The 22,791-nt window shown below is 40.8% G+C and overlaps 1 protein-coding gene across 2 annotated transcripts; it reads right to left on the bottom strand.

Moving 5' to 3' along the window:
• Window positions 1–1,419: 1,419 nt before the first annotated feature.
• ANAPC4 (anaphase promoting complex subunit 4) lies at window positions 1,420–22,590 on the bottom strand. Of its 2 annotated transcripts, none has more exons than XM_074147259.1 (28): window positions 22,411–22,590; window positions 21,699–21,804; window positions 19,605–19,737; window positions 18,132–18,206; window positions 17,964–17,990; window positions 17,819–17,863; window positions 15,006–15,090; window positions 14,502–14,612; window positions 13,867–13,950; window positions 13,535–13,621; window positions 12,779–12,843; window positions 12,643–12,685; window positions 12,457–12,533; window positions 11,989–12,089; window positions 11,858–11,909; window positions 11,496–11,551; window positions 10,708–10,754; window positions 9,960–10,016; window positions 9,740–9,796; window positions 9,092–9,185; window positions 7,588–7,685; window positions 6,568–6,629; window positions 6,448–6,486; window positions 6,259–6,360; window positions 5,072–5,149; window positions 4,255–4,425; window positions 3,313–3,436; window positions 1,420–3,040 (listed from the first exon to the last, which is right to left on the bottom strand). In XM_074147259.1, the coding sequence occupies exons 1-28, from the start codon at window positions 22,516–22,518 to the stop codon at window positions 2,825–2,827; spliced, it is 2,400 nt and encodes a 799-aa protein (XP_074003360.1). In that variant the 5' UTR covers window positions 22,519–22,590; the 3' UTR covers window positions 1,420–2,824. The 2 variants fall into 2 exon arrangements, with proteins under 2 accessions (XP_074003360.1, XP_074003359.1); XM_074147258.1 differs by having other exon boundaries at window positions 2,483–3,040; window positions 10,705–10,754; window positions 22,411–22,518.
• Between the last annotated feature and the right edge of the window lie 201 nt (window positions 22,591–22,791).

The following is a 22,791-nucleotide window of genomic DNA, read 5'->3' as shown; positions in this document are numbered from 1 at the left end:
TGCCAGCAGAGCTGTAAAACTGCCAGCCAGGAGCAGCAGATGGATAATACCCCCTGGGGGAAGAACGCTGCAACACCCACACTTCATTTATATCACATTATAACTTACTTCAACCCTGGACTTTGTTGGCACCAATGGTCTCCAGACTGATTTGCTAGCAGGCTCTATTACTTAACCTAAAGGTATAGCTAAATGCATTTTATTCACCACTACCAGAGGTGGTGTGGGGTTGTCTTCCTTGGAATTTCTCCACAGTGGCATTCTCCATAGAGATTCCTATGCCATTTTGCATCTCTCTCCTTGAAACTCACCCTGTGACAATTCCTTTCATCCTCTCTCCTCATTCATCTGCATTCTCCTTACTGCTTATTATGAAGCGATCCATGGTGAAAGTCCTCCTTCCCCTCTCCAGAACGTCCCTCTTGGACTGCTGCCGTTGCTCCATGGCACAGGCTAAGCCAGCTCTTTCCCTAAACCAGCTTGGGAAGCAAGAAATTAAGAGTGGAGTCACAACTCCAAGAGCAACAGCTCGTTTAAGGTAGCAAGAGAGGTCTTCTCAGGTATTACTGCAGTCTGTACCAAGACAGGAGCCAACTCTGACTACAGATATTGACACAGGCCACAGAAGCTTACTAAAGAACTTAAGTACTTACCTAGATGGCTTTCCCATTCTGTCAAGATTTACATACAGACTTAAAGTTTTTTTTTTTAAGTAGGTTTTTCAAATCCAAGCATTAGGACCTACTGGTATCGTTACAGAAATACTCATCCCCTCTCCCCTCTGCAAAAAGAAACAATTAAAGCAAGCTTTTGCTCACTATTTCTCTCCATCCATCTCCTGTCTTTCTGAGCAGCTAAAGTGGTTGTTTATGAGTGCAATGAAATCCATGAAAGTGGAAGGCACCAGTACCACGGCATGCCCAGGCTGGGAAGCAAAACAGCACCAACTGGTGAGAGGCTGAAGCAGGAACTCTGCAATATGGTGAGTTTTAAAGTCGTGGAGCTCAGGCAGAAAGGCACGGACAAAAGGTCTGGAAAAGGGATTACACAAGGTGAACAGCAGAAAATAAAAGCTGCCCAAGACCTTCAAAAAACTAGAAATGCCACGTACAAAACAGGTGAACATTAAAAAAAGAGACAGCAGTAAATGATTCTTAGGGACGTAAAGATTAGTATTACAAAGAGTGGACTGTATGCACACTTGCTGAAAATATAAAAGTTCTTTTGACTACAAAACTATGAAAAAAGAATAGTAGAAAAAAGGTTGAATGAGCCTTCAGTTAACATTAAAAAAGGATGACGAAGAAGAGATCAAAGCGGCAAGTGAGATCATCGTGTCCAGACACCACCAAAATCCTGAAAAACTTCTAAATCAAGTATTTCCTACCACCCTTTTGAAAACAGATGCACAAGCACATTACTGACATATTTATTATTACAGAAATCTAGTAGCAAAGTAAAAATAAGTTTGGCAGAAGGAATGAGCAATCCATTCAGAACCACTGACCTAAACTGGTGCATTCGTATCCTGTCACCTTGAAATGCAGAAGGTAGAGGTACTTATTTAAGCCAGAAACAAAACTCCCATTGACTCAAGTATATCCCAGACTGGATGAGAAAGATGCACAGAATAACCTCAGGAGATTTCCCTGTGGCACGGGACACACCTGCTATTAACACAAATTTAGAAACAATTATGGGCAGGACAGATCAGATTTCCGTATGCCCACAGACTAAAACGACTCAGCAGAAAGCACTGCAAAACAATTGTTTCCAAGCATTCTACTGTGACAATTCTTCAAGTTAGATCAGAAGCCAAAGTTTCCTGGAAGAACACAAGGCCAGGCTTAAGCTGAGCGGGTTCTGTTAGAGAGGCAATTTCTCATCAAGAGTAACTGCTTTACAGCAGCGAGTTTTAAGTCATTTAAGACTCTGACAGCTAGTAGGGAAGAAGAAAGCATTTTAGCTTTCCAAACATCGTTTCTAGCTGCTACTGCTTGTCACTACACCATCCCTACAGCAAGATATAAATTAGCAAGGAACATGACTACACTGAAGCCTAGGCATGACATACAGCGCCACATCAGAATAATAATAAAAAAATATTCTCTGTTGTAACTTTTCATTACAAAAACACCGGACAGATAAGAGAGACTGATGAACAATCTCACAGAAACTCCACAGGCTGAGACATGCAAACCTTTGACAAAACGTACACAGAAATGTTGCACTGAGGACTAAAATACTGCATGGATGGAAATACAGTGTTTTCGAGGACAGATGTTATCAGAAGAGTTTTTAGAAGTATGTATTTAAATAACTAAATTGCTAAATTTTGTTGTCTAACAGCCTTATGCTGACCTGCAAGCTCGTTGTTGGCCGTACACACTCTTAAATTTTGGCTCTACAGGAAGGTTCTGTACCCATTACTAGAACACAAACTCTGAGAAGAAAAGAACATGGTCCCGAGTTTTGTTGTTTTCACATCACGTAACAAGTTCATTTTATGGTAATAACAGTATTCAGGGCTGAACAGGTTAACTACAAAAAAAAAAGTCAGTTGGCATTTCTTTTTCTCCGCACCTATAAAAAATTGCAAACGGAAAAGCTCTCAAGGAAATTTAGTTCATACCAAACCATGTGCCAGACAAAAAAGTGTCAAAATAAACGTACTCCAGAACACAGACAGTCTTAGCTGAGAAGCAATATGGAATTCTGACATGCAACATCCTCCTACAGCAGCTTGAGGAGGTACAAGACACATCATCTCAGCAGCCTGAAGTTAGATCACAGTCTCGTCCCGTCACCAGTATAAAAGCCTACGTCAAGGCTCCAGACTTGATTCTTGTTCTTCAGCTTCATCAGGTAGTTCTTCAGCAGCTGCATCACACACACTGTCCTGGTTATCTGCAGACTGATTCAGCTCATCAGGCTCCCCAGCAGCGATCTGAGTTGTTTCTTCTTCTTCCTCTTCCTCAGCTTCCCCGTCATCCTCTACATCCATCTCAAATACTCTCACATGACGGAGATTTGAACTTAGCTAAAGAGACATCAAGAAGTTTCTGTCAATAAGTAAATAAAAGCACCAATACTATTTATAATGTCGGCCAATAGCTTTGAAAATAGCCTTTATCTTTGAAATGGAGTTATCAAGGAAATTAGCAGCTTTTTTTACCACTCTGCAGGTTGAAAAGTAAAGCAAGTAGATCTAAAAACTTCTGCTAGTTTTTCCATGTTGTGTAATGAGAGAGGTACGACTGTATCCTGACACAGATCACAGTCTACAGGCTTGTTCACAGATGCTGTACTTACCACACAGGAAACTTTTCTAATGCCATTTACAGCAACGTACTGAGCTTTCATGTTCTCCAGCACCCTCCACTGATTCTCCAAGACGACAGCACGCGTGGGTATCTCACCGCTTTGCTCATCCAGCCTGTGCACAGCCAAGAAGAGAAGCACAGTATTAGTACATAAGAAACAATTCCAGTACTAAGGAAAACCTCGGTCAGTCCAGGTTTTTTTACGTCTCAGTCTTATTATATCATATGCAACAAGCAGACAAGCATTTGAAACCATCGTAACTCTGCTCCAGCCTTTCAAAGGTCCATCACTCCAATTCACCCCCACTCACAGGGGATTTTATGAAGGAACTCTGCCCCTTGCAGTGGCCAGGATTACTTTGAACTTGTTTTTAATATTTTCTGCTCGTTCTTCAACACCCGATTTCTTTGTGGCAAGAAAAAAATATTTACAGTTCAGTATGGCTCTTTATTTTGAGTTAAAAATATATCTTCAGCAATGCACCAGAGAGGCACAGGGGGAAAAAAAAGAGGACAGATGAAGAAATATCTGTGTATCCTTATTACAAGGCAAAGGTGTATGAGCAAATATGCTGAGAACATCCCAAATTCAAGTATTCTGACCAGCAAAGTTAGCATCCTCTAAAGAAAAGATTTCTGATTTGACAGGATGTCTTGAATTGGTCCTCCCATTTCACCAGAGCCACGTACACAGGTAGCATTCAGTCTCCAAAAAACCAAAACCAATCCCAACCCCTACAAAAACCACAAAACAAACTGTTCAGGGAGCTTCCACCTCCCCACTCCACTCTCCCTGGCATAAAAAGAGCTTTTGTCTTTAAAATATTTATGCACACACACAAAAAGCATGAATAACTGTACACAATTAGAATATTTGTTTAATCTGCTTTTCATTTCTGCATTTTCAGACTCGCTTAAAGTTTTTCAGTACCTTTTAGTAGAATCCCAGATGAATTCCCTATCTTGATCCTCATCTGTGTATACTGAAGATAAAGGCAGCTGAGCCAAGACTCTCTCTTTGCCTTCTTGTTCCACGCTCTCCTTCAAAACTACAGTGACGGTTTCATCATCGTAGAAGTGCGCATCTAAACAACTGTAGCATCTACAGGAAAAAAAATTAGAAAGCATCATGGAATAAAAGTGAATACAGAACTAAAATATTCTGAGGTTGCACAGCATTCATGTTAAAAAGCATTCAGTAGTTAACGGTGAGCTTTACTGTAAGCAATAAAAAAGGTCAGTCATGCAGCTAAGACTAAAAGACAGCCGCAACCATGGCAGATTCCTGTATTAAGCAGGAAAAATGATTCTGAAAAAAAAACCCCACAAAACCCCCCCACAAATAAAACTTCCTAGCAATCTTATTTTTTCCCATCTCAGGTGAAATGAAAGAAACAGTAAACGCAAACACCAAAGAAAATTTAGAAACACAACTGAAGGTTGTGTGTTTCTTGTACGTCTGCCAAAGGTCTAGTTTTCAACTAGAAAACTAAAATTGCCTTGACCTTAAGGTGAAGCGCAAAATAAGACTCCCTCAATCCTGCAGCTTCATGCACCTGTGCCATTTCTGACAGCCCGACTCACTCAGGGACTACAAGCTGGTCCAGTGCCTGAAGTAGTAACTTGTAGGATAAAAGCCAAACTGTCATGCCTGAGAGGTTAATTTAATGTAAAATAAACACTAGGAAAACATGGTCTTCAATCTAGTGGTCCGCGATTCTGGAAGGAAAAAAATCAAATATACTGACCTGGAGTCTGAGCTCTCATTTATACTGTTGTTCAAGAAGTTTCCAAACTCTACTGCAAGAATTCCATTGCTGACAGACCTAGAAGAACAGTGTTGGTTATCTCAGTGATTAATTTCTTTTCCGTTCATAGAGAATCCAAAATCTCTAACGGCAGCTGTGGTAAGAGACGGTGTAAGCCTGTCTCAGCTTAGCACGATACACGGCCAAAGCCCGAGATGATATAACTGGTGGATAGAAACTTTTTGCTTTCTTCTACCCCTCAGCAAAACGTGACTAATGGAGTCAAGAGGGAAACGGCGTCTGGCTTGTGGGAGACAGTTCTTTGCTGAACTCTTGGCTCAATTGTCCTAGTCTCAGGTCCATTAAGTTACTTGTTACTCAAATCTACAGAAAACGAGTTTAGACTATTTTAGATATCAGTGAGGGAGGAAATAGGATCATTTTGTCATCACCAGCTCTCAACTGTAAACACAAAAGATAGTTCCACCACGTGCTTTCTTCAGCAGTAAAACTGCTTTAAAAATTCCCACCCCTACCACAGTTATCTCCTCAAATTAAATAACAGATTATAAAAAACAGTATTTTACAGAGAGGGGGAGGTTTGGTTTTCTAAACCCAGGTTATTTCCATGATCCCACTGTCAGAATGCATCTTAAAACGGTTGTATCGGCACAACCAGGCCGTGACAAACTGCATCCTGGACACAGAAACCCCTGAAGGCACACAAAACTACACACCAAAGAGACGTATTCTGTTTGTTGCACCTATGAGTCCCCCTCCCATTTTTTCTTAAGAGTATTAAATTACAGGCTGCAAGGGGTGAATCAAAGGATAGCATTTACAGTAAGACAAAGCATCACTGAAAGCATGATTCCCTGCCATTTTTCACAAGTTTGCACAAGCAAGTAATCCTGTGAGGAGCAAAGGCAAGGGAGCCTGATTTTTCTGCTAAGCCTAAAACCATCTTGGGTCTTGTGATTACATTTTCTGCATCAAATACAACACAAACTCCTCCTGCAGTTTCCTACTGCGCTTCCTAAAGCCCTCCTCATTTTCTCTAGCATCCAAGAAAGATTGTATTCATGCTGCTATTTACTTCTTTTTACAAAAGAAAGATTCCGATTGCAATTGTCTCTGTACCCATGTGCCGAAGCTCACAAACCACTTTTTACCCCTTTCTGTCTTACCTGGAAGTATCAGTATGTCTCCTCAAAATGTATATTTTAGAAATCGAATTTTCTAATATGGTGAAGAGAACATAATGTATATTGGATGTTTTGTCATTCCACCTGTAATGCGGAAGGAAGAAATGAAAATTTAGGGCAAGTTTTAATAATTGGTAAATGACATAAAACAAGGAAGAGCAGCACACTTACAGAAATGGTAGTTTAAATAACTGAGGTGTGGAATCTTCGCTGAAAAGAAAAAAAAACCAGCTTATAAAATGCTACTGTAATTTTGTGCAACTGAGCTTTAGAAATAATGTAAAGAAATACCTTTCAGAAGTTTTGTAAAGAGACATGCAGACTGCTTGATGCACTGACTTTCCAATTACATCCTAACAAATATAATGAAAATAGGACAAAAATGCAGGCAGTTATTAATAACTAAACAACTTTTTAAGAACAAAAAAAAACCCAACCAAACAAAAATCCTTGAGTACATTTCATTAGGGCTACAAAGATGATTAGGGGCCTTGAACATCTCTCTTACAAGGAAAGGCTGAGGGACTTGGGTTTTTTTAGTCTGGAGAAGAGAAGCCTCTGAGGGGGGATCTGATCAATGCCTATAAATACTTAAAGCGTGGGTGTCAGGAGGATGGGACAAGTTTTTTTTCAGTGGTGCCCAGTGACAGGACAAGAGGGAACAGGCACAAACTTGAACATAGGAAATTCCGTCTAAACATAAGGTGGAACTTCTTTACTTTGGGGGTGGCAGAGCCCTGGAACAGGCTGCCCAGAGAGGTGGTGGAGTCTCCATCTCTGGAGACATTCCAAACCCCACCTGTGCAACCTGCTCTGGGTGGAACTGCTCTGGCAGGGGGTTGGACTAGATGATCTCCAGAGTTCCCTTCCAACCCCATATCATCCTGTGATTCTGTGATCTGACTGAAAAATACACCAATATTTTGCTGCAATAATCATCCCTATTGCAAACACTACTGTCACTTGATACACTTGTTTCATGTTTCTTTATGATATATAGACTAATGTATTGCCAACTAACACAGCTATCTAGTACATAGCACATACACCAAGCTAATTAACGTTAAAAATAAATAGATCCCAATAACGTGGGAACAGAAGATACAAAACAAAAATATCCCCCATTATGCTCTGCCTAGCCAAAGGCTTGAGACATCCCAGCAGTGGTGAAGCTGGGCTACACGCTGCCACTTAACTTGTATTCACGTGAAGGCAAAGACTAAAAACTTCAGGCCTTCCTAAGCACGACTACTGTCTGCAGTTGACTGCTCGCCCTGAAAGAAAGTTATCTTTTATAGAAATTGAACTTACCGCTGGTTTTTGTAAACACTGATCGATGACCCCTTCCATCTGCCTTTTGACAAAATGCAGTGATTTCTCAGGGTAGTAGGGAAACAAAAGTGGACTTTCTGTAAAGAGATAAAGTTCATTTTTAAAAAATGCTTGCACCTCTGTAAAAACATACTAAAGTGACAAAGTAGAATGAGTCCAGCGGTCACAGGGCTAGAGCACATGCTTTACAAAGAGAAGCTGAGGGGAATAGGTTCGTGTAAGCCAGCCTAGCTTCAAAATTAGCCCTGCTTTGGTTGGATTAGGTGACTGCCTAAATTATTCCCCGATTGTAAACTCTAACACAAGTAACTAAACGGATTACAGTATGAAACAAGACGAATGAAAAACAGCTGCCTGCCTGCCCCTTTGGCTTTTCTTCAGAGCCCATTCAAAACTGCAAAAAGATGGAACTGCATTGACCCAAAAGCTAGAAACACAGTTGTCAAAAAAATGTTGTTTAAGCAAGACAATTTCCATGCTTACAGGAGTTGTGATTTGCCTTCAATAGGATTGATTCATTATTATGAAATTAACTACTTTGTAAGAAGACATTTAGCTTTTGAGATAAATTTCACATTTTAAGTACATAACCTGTTTCTTTATCCATGATTTAGCTGGAAAAATGATAAAAATTACATCAAGCAACAAAACACCAAAGGGTAGAAAGTGTCAATGACAGAAGCATTACTTGTCCTATAAATCTTACAGTTCCTAAAGAGAGACAAACATCTCAGTACTTGCCAAATTAATACCAACAAAACCACTTCCAAACCATCTCTACAAACAATCACAAATCTCAGGTAGTAACAGAAATGACCAGTCAAGTAGTTTACACGTTTAGAGTGTTACACGTATTTTCAAAATATGTTTAAAAATACATTCTCTAAATATTACTTTGCCACACAAAAATGCTACCAATTCCCCGCTTTTTATTGAATTAAATAGGCAGAAAAAGGCAGTTGTAGCAAATTGTATTACAAGACAGCTTATGCTGTAGAAGTTTTACAGTCTGTGGTTTCTACAGTTAAACAAGAATCGTTCTCACCATGAGCCTGTTATAGCCTCTTACTTACTTCTTTTTCACCACTAATTAACAAAATAGTCTGACTCCAGTCAAAGAGAACAAGTTAGGACACTTCCCCCAGGTATGACCTATGTGCAATTATTACTTCCTTGAACTGGAATTAAGACCTTTTAAAACAGACACCTCCTGGGATTCCTTCCAAACTGACATTTCTGAGACTGGTACATAAAAGGTAGGAAACTTCTAATACCCAGGAAACGGTAATTACCTGGGTAAGCAGCTACATAAAAACTGTGCAAAATAACAAGGCCCATTGATATTATTCTACTCGGATGAAGATCCATGACTAACACTACAGAAATAACTCGCAAGCATGGAGAAACAGATTAATCTTCTACATTTGTTACATTCTACATAGACCTTTGATTCACTTTTACTTTTTACCGAGGCACACGTTACCTTTAAGATGAGTACTATTTTTAAGGAAGTTAAACCACTGGTTTCCCTCTGTATTAGGTGGTGACACAAGGTCATCATCTTCATCTTTCAAGTACTAGAAAAGGAACAGACATTTGTGAGATTGCATTTTAAGAATAAGGGTCGTTAGAATTCACCTCCAATATTGCCCCTCCTAAGTCTGTTAAACAGTTCTTCTTAATTTAACACGCCCTACTCTTAAAACTAAACATTCTACCCCTTCTTGAAACAGTAAGAAATGTCAACTATAATCTAAGATAATACAGCAATATCTCCTTAAGAAACTGATTTTTAAATCAAGCTTGAGCACAAGTGTTTTGAAATCCAGTGAGCAATGGCATAAAGACAACAAACACATTTCAGTTTTACATTACTGTTGCTGGCTGAGAAGAATTTTGACCTTTTTCCTAAAAATACAGCATGTGCAAGGGAAAACCTGTAAGATATGTTTTTAAACGCTCCTTTTCCTAATAATAGTGGAAAATAATTAAAGTACTGCCCTTTACCATTACTGGATCAGGCAACACAGAGCAAAAGGGACAGAGAAGAAAAGTGGGCACAGCTTTAAAAGCTTCTCCATCTAAGGATTTTCTCATTTATTCTTTTTCTGTTTATTCCCTAGTTCTTTACCTGGCCAACTCTCTCCACGTTGAAGTATTTTCCTTTACGATTGTAAAGTTCTGGGGCCTGAAAAAATAATGCAAAACAAAACCATTATTTAAAACCAAAGTTAATGAGAAGTAGCGTGCAAAAAGATGGCTTAATTATTTTATTATAAGATTTTTCAGATTCATTTCTTGGCAGCAAAAATGCAGTCAGATGCTGTATTTGGCAAACCAATATGCCTTACCTCATTGAAGTGTTCAGTAAGAAAATCAGCAACAAACGTGATATCTTTTTGAGTCATCTAAAAGAAAAAAACAAAAAAACCAATGGCACGAAAAGCAAAGGATAAGAAATACATTTCAATGAACACATGTTGTGTAGGCTGAACAAGCGCGGCGCCCTCTCCTGCCCTCAGAGGGCAAGTGCTCCAGCCTCCAACCTGCTTGGGAGCTCTCTGCTGAAATCATTCCAGTTTATTCACCTCTGTCTTATAGAATTGCCCAGGCTGGAAGGAACCTTTCAGATCACAGAGTCCAACCATCAACCCAACACTGACAAACACCACCACTAAAACATATCTCTAAGGACTACATCTACCCATCTGCTAAATACCTCCAGGGATGGTGCCTCAACCACTTCCGTTGGGCAGTCCATTCCAATGCTTAATAACCATTTCAGCGCCAAAATTTTTCCTAATATCCAATCTAAACCTCCCCTGGTGCAACTTGAGGCCGTTTCCTCTTGTCCTGTCGCCTGTGACTTGGGAGAAGAGACCAACCCCCACCTCTCTACACTTTCCTTGCAGGTATTCATGAATATTTCAATTCATGCGAGACAGCATTTTAGTGTGAATCTGCAGGCATCAACTCTCTCAAAGAAATGACACAGACATTTTCCATTAAGTTCTGGAATAAAAATAAAACTTTAACCTCGCGCTCAAGTCAAGTAGAATATAGAGTATACCATTACTTATTAGAAAATGTTACTACTACCTTGTTCAGTTCTGGAAGCACGTGATCTTCTGACATCCTCAACATGGCTGAGGGAAAAATTATATGCTTACTGCATTAATAGTAATATGTTTTCTTATTATTCTTAATTTTCCATGGCTATGTAATAAGACACTGCTGATAAAACAGGAAAGAATAATTTGTCAGAAGCAAAAGAGTCTGGAATGAAGGATTATGAATTGAGACTGAAATTAGGTCTCACTTGTGCCACAAGCTTACAATACAAATCTTGGCAATTTTTTATGCTTAATCTTTTCCAACTGCACTGTACCCTGTCCAAGAGTGAGACAAGGTTATCATAAAACGGGTTCATAAGAATTTATTTACGTACATACTAAGAGTAGTAAAATGTATATCTATAAAAACCTTACAGCTAAGTAGGTGTCCACAGGAGAAAACAGCAAGTGACAGAGTAAAGGACAGTCAGACTATACTTAGATTTGGTGTAAACTAAATAAAGCCCTTCAGTTTCCCCAAGTCAAGACCAGCGAATTTCTCATGAAGCAGACAATAGTTTGGAGTAAACATTCCAGGGTAAGTATACACAATACCCACTGTACCCACAGTAAGTTTATTTGAGAACTATCAAATTTATGATCTATGTGTTTAATATCATAATTCTTCTGGCCTCATCAACTGTAACCTTTTAGATGTCCGGAATTTTTCTATGACAGAAATAAATAGACGGTTATAACTAAGACTGGCTTAATTACTTGCCGACATTTCAATGCTTACAATACAAAACAGACAGGGAATGCTTTCTAGCTTACCCACATACAGCCATCGAAAGAACGCTTTGAAGTTTTTCATACTACTGTCGATAACTCTGAGCAAGAAACAAGAAAAGAAATTAAAGATCTAAATGTCACAAGCTTCTCCAAGCTTAAGTCCCCCAAGCTTTAAGAAAGGCCTGCAAGCACTATCAATTTTTTTTAAAAATGCTCAATGCAACCTTCTAAGTAAGACTGTTCTTGGAGTATGAGCCCATGAGATGCAGTGAGACCAGATTAAATAAATCTTACCACCAGAGGAGCCTTGCTCTCCCAACCTCCTCTGTTCCCAGCCACATGCTGCCCCTCAGATACCAGACTCAAAGGGCACATTTTTTAAACTCTCCAGACTTTATACTTACTGAAGCAGCTCGTTTGCTTTCAGGATGAAAGAACCAACAGCAGTAATAGCCTCTGCAAAAAGAGCTCATCATTATTATTAAGCTTTCAAAAGAGAAATCAGAGTGGGTAAGTAGCACATGCACTACTGTACCTTCAATTCCAGATGCATCTAATCCCAGAGACTCATATTTTTGTTTCCACAAAGCCATTCCTTTCAATTCACTCAAGTGGTATAGAAGTGCCTCAGAGCCACTAGGAAGCAAGAGCAAAGTAATATAATTTTTATAGTCACCCTTTGGGGATTGTTCAAAATACTTCAATAGTTGTCCATTACCCAGAAGTAAAATAGTACATTTTGCCATGACCATAGTCTCTGCACCATAGAATCATAGAATGGTTAGAGTTGGAAGGGACCTTAAAGATCATCGAGTTCCAACCCCCTGCCATGGGCAGGGACACCTCCCACCAGACCAGGTTGCTCAAAGCCCCATCCAGCCTGGCCTTGAGGTGCCACCAGCACACCTACACACAAAGAACCACCAATACAGCATATTGTCTTTTAGCAAAGTATATAATTATGTCATTTTACCTATAATTCATTGGACCTTCTGTGACTTACCTCTGCAAGTGACTTATGACCAGCTTCTGTATACTGGAATAGGAAGACTCTATGGACTGACCAAGTTTTTTTAAACCCTGTTAAAAAATGAATACAAACACATAAAAATGCTCTTGTTAACTTAACAGAACAGTGATTAAAAGATATTGAAATAGATTATTTTAATGTATAAAAATATTACCATACCTTTACCGTCAGCTGGTTCATTAGTAACGCCTGAAGTTCCAAACTGAAGGGGGTGGGGGAGAGAACCAAATATCAATTAATTTTGTGTTTCAGTATCAAATGCAAATGCGTACTCAGATAAAAAAACAGTGACTACCTTGCTTTGCCCCATAACAACAGCTGCATAAACTCATCCTGAACAGAAGTGGTTGTATTCTTTTCCTGTCAGTCAAAATGATTGAAATAGATCGGTGAAAAGATTAAATCCAGGCTACCAATATTCCCACAAACACTTCAATTAAAAGTATATCAGAAAACCCACTCATATCCTTGAATGCTGAAATCAGACTACTGATCACGGGAAATTTTCTAGTATTTTAAGTTATTTTCAATTGTATCACCCAATAAAAATTCTAAGCAGTTTCCCAACACCAAGAATCTATTTTTAAATAAATAAATAATTTATTTGATTCAATTAACTTCTAGCCATGGTCAATGAACACAAAACTTAAGCAAAACCAAGAGCATCTTTACCGTAGCTGTTATACATGCTCTGTTGAACTAGGCTGTAAGTGCTGGTGGGCTGTTACTCAACATTTACAGTATTCACTTTATCAGTGACTAAAGTACAAAGAGTAAAACCTTAAATAGCTGCGCAAGCTGAAAACTATCACCTTTGAATAACTTCAATAAAATAAAGAAGTGTCACAATACAATCGCACTTGATTGTACTCGGATATCTTCAGCGTCAGAGCACTTGACACATAATAGCTTCCAGGTTGCCTCTGAGCTTAGAGATCGTTATCTGGAGGCATTTTATGCTTAAATGACATTAAGATATGCAATATGTTCACATGAACAACAGGACTACTGCATTTTTTTTTTTCCAAAAGAATGGTTAATACCACAGTACCTGTACAAACTTTGTCAGTCTTGAGTCCATCTGCATCAGTATTTCTTCCCACGCCTCACACATGCACGTCAGTGACAACTTTATATACTGTAATAGATACAGGCACGGGCATTATTCCCTTCCCCCCCCCCCCCTTTCAAAACACATGCAAGAATCTTAAAATACTGTAGCTATTATATAAAATCTGTAACCAAATTCCAAGTTAGAGCCCTACGTTTACTTATAACCAACTTAAGCTTCCTACTAGAAAACACTTATTTTACTTGCATTATTGAGAATATTGAAGCCTGTAAGAGTCCTGATGATATAAGGACGGTGCAACACAACTGTACCTGTAACAGAGTTGAAATGTGAGTAAACTTCCGAGCCATTCGAGTCACCTCGGGTAAGTAACTTGATAAGAGACTAGTGTCCAGCTGTAACAAATGGAACACACAACAGTAAGCGGACGACTTGTCTTTTAAGAAACTTTGTATTACAGAAATGAAAAGCCAGGCGGGGAAAGACCCACAGAAAAACTCATTCCCCATTTCCTTAAAGTTGATTTTAAGAGGGAAATACATTTAACTCAAAGGGGCAATAAATATTTTTAATACACCTATAAAAAGTCCTGATTAAGTTCCTCGTTTTGGAGTTTTAACTGTAATAGTCTTAAGGATGACTGTTCTGGATAGACTGGATAATCAACAGCATTGGTTCTATGTCTTTGTGTGCAGAATGAAGAAAATGTGAATAACTCTAAGGCCGTATTTAAAGTAATATTTTAAAAGAATGCCTCAGATCATCATCATCAGTCAAACTGCACATTAATGTGATAAATACAAAAACGAAATCGGGGTGAATTTCAGAAAGGCAGGAAATAATTCATGTTTTTTTCTGCAAATAACGGGAAAGCAATAAAGCCACCAGAAAGTAATTTAAAAAGCAGTTCCACTTTTAAAGAATATTTTAAAAATGCATTACTTGCCTGAAAATACGTTATCTCTGCTTCGCTGTCTGAGGAGTCTCGTATCTCTGTAATAACTGACAGTGATTTCAAATCACTAGACAAACACAGTCCACGGCAAGAACCTGCCACCTGAAGGATTCCAGTATAAAAGTTCATGAAATATTGCATTTCCTCTCAGATGTATTTACTGCTCTAACACATTCACGTACACAGAAGGCTGCGTTCAATGACATGTAAAAACCAAGTGGAATTTTCAGCTACTGTTCAGGAATAAAAGCACTCCTTTTACTGTGATTAGTGCTGAACTTTGTTTCATTTGAAACGAGATGCTAAAATTGCCAGAGTTAAAATGTCTTTCCAGCCAAAACCACGCGACCCCAGCGAGAGGAACAATTATTTCTTTCTTTAAACTTCAACAACCCAGTTTCACTTAAGCGTAAGCACGCATATGTATTTTTTCATCCAATTCAGCTGTAGTTCGGTATATTATGAAGAGAAAACATGGAAAGAAATGGAACGTACCCCAGTTACAGCAGCAATCTTAAACATTCCATAAGCATAAATCTCAATAAATCCTGAGCTGCCACCAAGGACAAGAGCATTAAGTCTATAAAAATAGAAGAACGTGTGTTGATGAGCGTACCGAAACAAATTCTAATGCACACAAATATAATTCTTCGTACTTAAATTCCATCCCTTTACTAAAGACCTTCTAAGGAATCACTGAACAAAAAGAAACACTGTACTACTGCCTGCGATCCAAGAAATTTAAGAACCAAAAATTATTAGCTTGGATTTCATTGATAAGACCCGCCTCTAACACTTACAGAGAGAGTATCAATTACTGAATTAACTGAGAGAATAGGGAAAAAAAAAACCAACACAATTTAGACACAGAAGTCCCTCTTTACTAACTTTATACCTTCTAGAAGACAAAAGCACCGACCAATACAGCTGCAAAGCATTCTTACAAAGCCAATTCTCTATTCCCCTGAGTTTATCCTAACTACACGCAGAGTAAGTTTGTCGCAGTCACTCAGTGGTGCTCCCCAGAAAAACCATTGTCCCGGTTTGAAGTAAAACCGAACCAATTTTCTGTTCTGTAACTTTACATCCTAGCTAGGCCTCCTCTAACTCTCTGAAATTAACGGCAGATTGTGGAGAAAACTGCTCGTTCTCAGAATGATCAGCCCAATGTTTGTGCTCCGTGCCAAGGATCGGTGTGCAGAGAGGCCCTTGTTTATCCTTATTGCTATAACAACCAAGGGCAGCCCATTTCGTTATTTGCCCCCTTAGAGGGTCGGAAACGGAAAAAACGTAGAGAGGTCACATCAGTGGGGAGGAGCGGACAGGAGAGGTGACCCAAACCTGGCCAACTGGGATATTCCATCCCATCTGCCCCATGCTCAGTATAAAGGCTGAGGGATCAAAGGGTCAGCCCCCTTCCTGCGATGGCCGACGTCCAGAGAGGACTCTGTCTGTTCATCTGCCTTTGATCCCGATCCGTGTGTTCCTGATTCCAGAGCTGGAATCCAGTTCCCATCCGTCACTGAGTCCAGCCTGGGACTTCCCCAGTGCCTGCCGATGACGTGACTGTCATCCTGGGAGCTTGATACGGTTTTGTGTATATTGTATCTATTTCATGATCTTCTTCTTTATTTTTATTTTAATATTAATTCTTCATTAAAGTAGTTTAGTTCATTCTAAACTTCTGAATCTCCTTATCTCTTTCTCCTCCTCTCTCCTCTTTTTGGGGGGTGAGAAGTGGGAGGAAGGGCCATCTGTCGGTCTGGTTTTGGTAAATTCGGCCGAAACCACAACAACCATAAAGGCAATAAATACTTGGAATGGATGCAGCAGCAAAGAACAGCCACAAGTAACCGGAAACAGAAACCCTGTTCAAAGAAGAGGGTCTGGGACAGACAGATCTGATTTGCTCACTTGTTAAAACCAATTTGCTGCAATGACGTGGGAAAAAGCTTCTCTATGACCCCTCCGTATATGTTTAAAAGGTTAAAACTTTGGACAGGGAGGTTGCCCATTGCTGTCATTCACAGAATGCTATGGGGTTGGAAGGGACCTCTGGAGATCATCTAGTCCAACCCCCTGCCAGAGCAGGTCCACCCAGAGCAGGTTGCACAGGAACGTGTCCAGGCGGGGTTTGAATGTCTCCAGAGACGGAGACTCCACCACCTCTCTGGGCAGCCTCTGCCAGGGCTCTGCCACCCTCCAAGGAAAGAAGCTCCTCCCTCCTCATGTTTAGATGGAACTTCTTATGTTCAATTTTGTGCCCATTACCTCTTACCACCACTGAAAAACATTCATACATCTTCAACTATGCGTATCTGCTTACATTGCAGTGAGCAGTAATGCTCCACAACATAAAAAGTAAGACTGTTTAACGTGTCACCTTATAAATATAAGAAAATTAACGGAAACTCCTGCCTGTTACACACCTAAATATAAGTTAAAGGAGAATATTTCCATTAACACCAAGAACTTAACAAAACAGCATCTGAAAAGCTTTGGGTTTGATTAATTGAATGGACGAAGGAGCACAGAATCCAGAAAGCTCCTACACCACCAGCAGCCACCACCTCTCTCTTTCTAGCATGTAAGTCCTGCTGTAAGAAGAGGTATTGAGTCTTAAAAAGAAATAACCGGTGGTAGACAGAGATGCAAATTTTGAAATAAGGAGAACAATTCCCAGTGGTGAGACTGTAAGAACAGCGAGTGGAAAAACAAGGCACTGAGGTTAAGATGCACCACAAGCACTCCACGATGCCAGTCTCAGGCTGCTAAACTACGCTTCCTCCAGCTGCTCCTCATGTGTTTCCTATCAAGAGATGCTTCCTGTACCTTAAAGTAACCCTAATACAGCTGATTTCAGAGCTAATGTTAAGTTTAGCTTTGGCGCACTCGTGCAAACCCACGGGAATTCCCCGTCTGTAACAAGCGTTCACAAATGTCTCCACAACCAGCTTAAGTAACACACACAACAGAGCCTTCAAAAGCACCCCAAGAAACCTTCTTCTAAGGAAAAGAAGATGTGGCACCAACAGCAGTTGCTGATAAGGGTTACCTTATAACCCCCCTAAATTGAGGAGAAAAGGTGTAAACTGATGGAGACTTTTTTTTCTAATATATTATTTGAACTTTATCTTTGTACATGAAAAAAGAGTCATTCCATATCCCTTCTTCAGGATCCCTAAAAACAGATTATGAATAACTTAAAAATAAACCCCACTTATCCATTACATTATAGGTTAAAAAAATCAACCAACCAAAGGAAAAAAAAAAAACCAAACCCACAACAACCCACATGTGGAATTTACCTCACATCACCCAGAAGCTTCATAATCTCATCTGACTTTTCTTCACTGAAACACAAAACATACGATTGGAGTTTACATAGCTTGTCTCAATACCAGAAAACAAAATAAAATCACAAAAGTGAGAAAGAAGATGACAATTTCTTACCTGAAAATTTTTGCAGTGGTACTGTAACTGAAAACAAAATAATCATTCTCAATAACAGTGAGCAGACACGTAACCCAAAGCATCTGTAGAGCACTTAAGATGAATAACCAAAACGACGACAATTAAGGACAAATTATCTCTTTTCAAGCTTACTAGCACAATGCTTACTTTTTTGGTAGCGCCGGTAATTTAGGCAAAAGGAGATTTGATTCATCCTCAGCGTTGTAAAAGGAAGTGAGAACGCTGAAAGAGAAAGAAGACTGTCTTTACCACCCAAGCTGTAAAAACTGGGGGGGGAAGAGGATTTCTTTCTAACTTCAGAGTTACAGCATGTACCCAATACGTCATGTATGTTAAAGAGTTACAAATACCAGAGGATGATCCCTTATGGGGCCTTTAATAATTTATCAAATGATCAAATTAATAAAACAACTCTGAAAAATGTTTTTTTATCTCCAGCAAAGGAGAAGATAAAGTTTGTATCTGCTGGTTCTGATGATGATGCCCTCATCATCTGTAACGCAGTTACTGACTGAGGCTCTTTGTTTGAAGCCTGTACAGCCGTGCAGCCCAGCCTGCCTACGTCTCAATAAAGCTTCACTCGGAAGGAAAACTAAAGTGCAATATTTAATACCACATCTTTGACAGGCCAGAAGGATGAGGTTTCTCCGTAAAGAGGTAAGTCTATTCCCATCTGGAGAAAAATGCAAGAGTGATGTAAGATGCAGTTATTTTCTTATTATTTTAAGATTGGTGTTTCGTGGAGGCCGAGGGGGAAAATCCCCAAGTCAGGCTCACTCCACCTCCCTTTTTTAAATAAACGTTTTATTTAATTCTTGTCTTGGTGCTTGGCTGCCCAGAGAAGCTGTGGATGCCCCATCCCTGGAGGTGTTCAAGGCCAGGCTGGATGGGGCTTTGAGCAACCTGGTCTGGTGGGAGGTGTCCCTGCCCATGGCAGGGGGGTTGGAACTCGATGATCTTTAAGGTCCCTTCCAACCCAAACCATTCTATGATTCTATGATATCAGAGGTTTTTATAGGACCATAGAAACAGGGCCCACAATGTCCTGCAGCTCACAAATGCTGCTGAAAGTTGCCTAATGCCACGGAGCTCGTGGTCACTTGGGGCAAACTGACTTGCTGAAGCATGTACACCCCCAACAGAAATGCCACTGGGGCTGGATGTAACACCAAAGACACACTGTAGAAGATGTGAGCATCAAACTGGAGATCTTGAAAACACAAGTGAAGAAAGATTTAAATATAATACTTATGAACATAGTAACACTGTTGTAATTAGTTTAATAAATGAATTGGTGTTGAAGTAAACTGCATCGGGAGACAGGCTGTACAAGCTAATACTAGATTAAGCAGCTCTTAAGAGGTGGGCACTCAAGACCATGCTGAAATTTTTGTGTATAAAGAACCACAACAGACTGGTTAAGATATCAACCCCAAAAATATGCATATGAAAAGTGTCTGTTCTAACCAAAAGGAAAATTTTAGCCAAGTGGTAACAAAAAGTCATAACTACGTAATATTATATTATTTTATATGACTGCTTGTAACACACTAAGCATAAATTATTAGTAAGGTGGCACTACACAGCCCACAATTTACTTCTAGAGTTTTTTGGACTCACCTACTTTCCTCAGTTACTTCCATCCAGTGCATGTAAGTAATAGAGGAGTCCACGGAGAAGGAGTGCAAGCTTTCAGGTTTTTCCACATCACACAGAATAATCCGCTTGGTATCAGAGAGGCCAAAAGCCAAAACTAGAGAAAGAGGAGCAAAACGTGTAAAAACCAACATGCAAAACTTTGTAGTTACTTTAGAGCGGATTAGAAAATACTGGACAGATTTTTCTCTTTGTCTATGTACATTTACCATGGTTTCAGTGGGGACAGATCAAACTTTCTTTACTTGCAGCTGGTACAAGTGCTGTGTTTTGGGTTTGGGATGAAGGCGGTGCTGACAGCGCACTGGTGTTTTTGGTTGTTGCTGAGCAGTCAAGGCCTTTTCTGCTCCTCGCACCACCCCACCAGGGAGCAGACTGGGGTGTGGGGGCACCACAAGAAGTTGGGAACAATTACAGGAAAGGAAAATGGCAATAATAACAATGACACAAGTCACTCTCACCACCCAGCACGCACCGCCCCATCCTGAGCAGTGATCACAGATTCCTGCCCCCGAGCCAGCCCCCATTTATATAGAGAGCATGATATCTCTGGTACGGAATATTCCACTGGCCATTCCATCCTTCTGTCCCTGCTCCTTCCCAGCTTCTATGGGAAGCTGAAAAAAGACCCTGAAAAATACAAACATCACCTGGCAACAACTAAACCAAAATGCATTATCAACATTCCCTTCATACCACAACATATACCTAAACCACAACAACTAGAAAGGATATTAACTCTTTCCCAGCTCAAACCAGGACAACAGTCCTTCCCAAGTCTCGTTTGAAACCTACTCATTAAAATGAAGGTTTGAACTCCTGTCATACTTCAGGTGATAAATTTAAGCCAAAGGCAATGATCCCACAATTATTTATCTACATGTTGAACTGAACACGCTTCTAACACTTCTGACAACACTTAGGATAAAGCAGAGGTTTCAGTTTTTGCAGATTTGAGGCCAACTTATGTATAAAGACTGCCGAGTTAGAAAAGTTTGGGTCATTTGAAAAGACTTGCTGAGCAGCCTTTGCATCACCTTCTTCTTAACTTTATTAACCCACAAAAGCACACGGCAGGCAAAGTTTCTATGCTCATTTCCTCGTAATCACTGGCAACCAGCTTAAAAATAAGTTTAAGAAACTCCTCTAACTCCACCATAAAACTATATAGGTATTTTTACCCATGTCATTGGATGAAGATTGTTCCCATTCTCTGGCTTCTAACGAGTCAAAAAATTAACGAATTTCCATCTTAGGTTTATTAATCTACTAATTTCAACACTATTTCTGTTGATAAGGAAAAGGCTTTTTTGTCTTCTCTGGTGTATTATTAGAGCAATTTTAGCCTCTGAAGTTCAGTCTATGCTAAATAAACTGAGCTCTTTAGTCACCACGAATCAGCCAGACCCTCTCTCCAACTCACACACATAATAAATTTTGTCATTCACATAAAAATAGTCTGCTTAGTTAGGAACTGGAAATTTTGCTATACCTTGATAAACAGTAATTTGGACATACATGCGCCTTGCAAATCTTTCTTGCAATTGCTTCCAACAGCGTAACACCATTACTTTGAATAAACCTACGTAAAATTAAGTTCCCCTTCTCTTTAAACACAGTTTAATTGAAAATTTCCTTCAGGAGTAAGAGGCATCATCGCCACAAATTTCACTGATTTCCAACGGGAATTTTATTGCACCGTTATTGCACTGAAGGGGGCCTACAGGAGAGATGGGGAGGGACTCTTGATCAGGGAGTGGAGCCATAGGAGGAGGGGTAATGGTTTTAAACTGGAAGAGGGGAGATTTAGATGAGATATCAGGAAGAAATTCTTTCCTGTGAGGGTGGTGAGACACTGGAACAGGCTGCCCAGAGAAGCTGTGGCTGCCCCATCCCTGGAGGGGTTCAAGGCCAGGCTGGATGGGGCTTTGAGCAACCTGGTCTGGTGGGAGGTGTCCCTGCCCACAGCAGAGGGTTGGAACTCCATGATCTTTAAGGTCCCTTCCACCCCAAACCATTCTATGATGATTCTATATCACCCCATATACTGGTCATTACTTTTGCCATCTGGTCTCCAAGCAAGAGCAGTCACTTCCTTTCCTGTATTTTCATTTGGAGGCAAACTCCACACTCGTTGAAAGTTGGCGAGCCGATGGAGTAAAACCTACAAAGCAAACACATCAAAGACAGAAAAATAAACCACATTGTCCCATTAATACTGGTGTGTAGACCAGTTCAAGATGCACTTTTTTTCACCATTCTTTAGAATCATAGAATTGCCTGGGTTGGAAGGGACCTTTAAGATCATCTAGTCCAACCATCAACCTAACTCTGATAAAAAAAACCATCACTAAACCATGTCACTAAGCACTATGTCAAGCCGTCTTTTAAATACCTCCTTTAAAAACCCTAAATCTTTTACCGTTCTTCAATAAATATACATCTGAAGTATCACCTGCTCCTCTAGCAGATGACGGACTCCTACGCCGTTTTAGGGGACGGCATACTGTTCAGGGCACAGCAAGGCAGAGGAATAGGCTGTGCACTGTGCCAGCCTAGAAGCCCGTAACCAGCAAGGGTTACCCACGCTTCTCCAGCGAACCTGGCCCGAAAGTACAGCCCTCTGTCTCCATGCGTGATGGCAGACAGCAATTCCAGGGAAAAAAAAATAAAATACTTTAATAGAATTCCGCCCTTCCCTCCCCAACGCGCCCCCCACCCCCCCACTCCCCCCGCCACCCCCCGGCGCGGCCCCGACCCCCGCACTCACCTCGCCCGCTCTGTTGGCCAGGGCGATGAGGTCCCTCTTGGGGGACCAGGCCATGAAGACGACCTCCTGGGGCAGCTGCTTCTCCCCCACCTGCCGGAAGGCGGGCATGGTGGCGGTGGGGCTCCGAGCGGCTGCAGGGCCCCTTCCCCTTTCCTCCCGCCGGCCGCCCCTAGGCCCCACCGCGCCGCCGGCCTCCCGCCCTCCGTTCCCGGCTTCCGGGGGCGGCGCTTCCCGCCGCGGCGGGGCTCGGGCTTCGGCGGGCCCGGGAAACGGGGCGGCGGGCCCGGGCCCTGCCTGCCCGCCCGCCCGGTGCCCCTCAGCGGGGTGGGAAAGGGCTCTCCCCGGCGGGGGACGGCTCCCTCCCCCGCAGCCGGCGCCGGG

Source organism: Numenius arquata, chromosome 5 (genome assembly GCF_964106895.1).
Source record: "Numenius arquata chromosome 5, bNumArq3.hap1.1, whole genome shotgun sequence".
NCBI classification, from domain to species: domain Eukaryota; kingdom Metazoa; phylum Chordata; class Aves; order Charadriiformes; family Scolopacidae; genus Numenius; species Numenius arquata.
The sequence above is the reverse complement of the archived record's forward strand: the minus strand, read 5'-3'. Positions and strand labels throughout refer to the sequence as shown.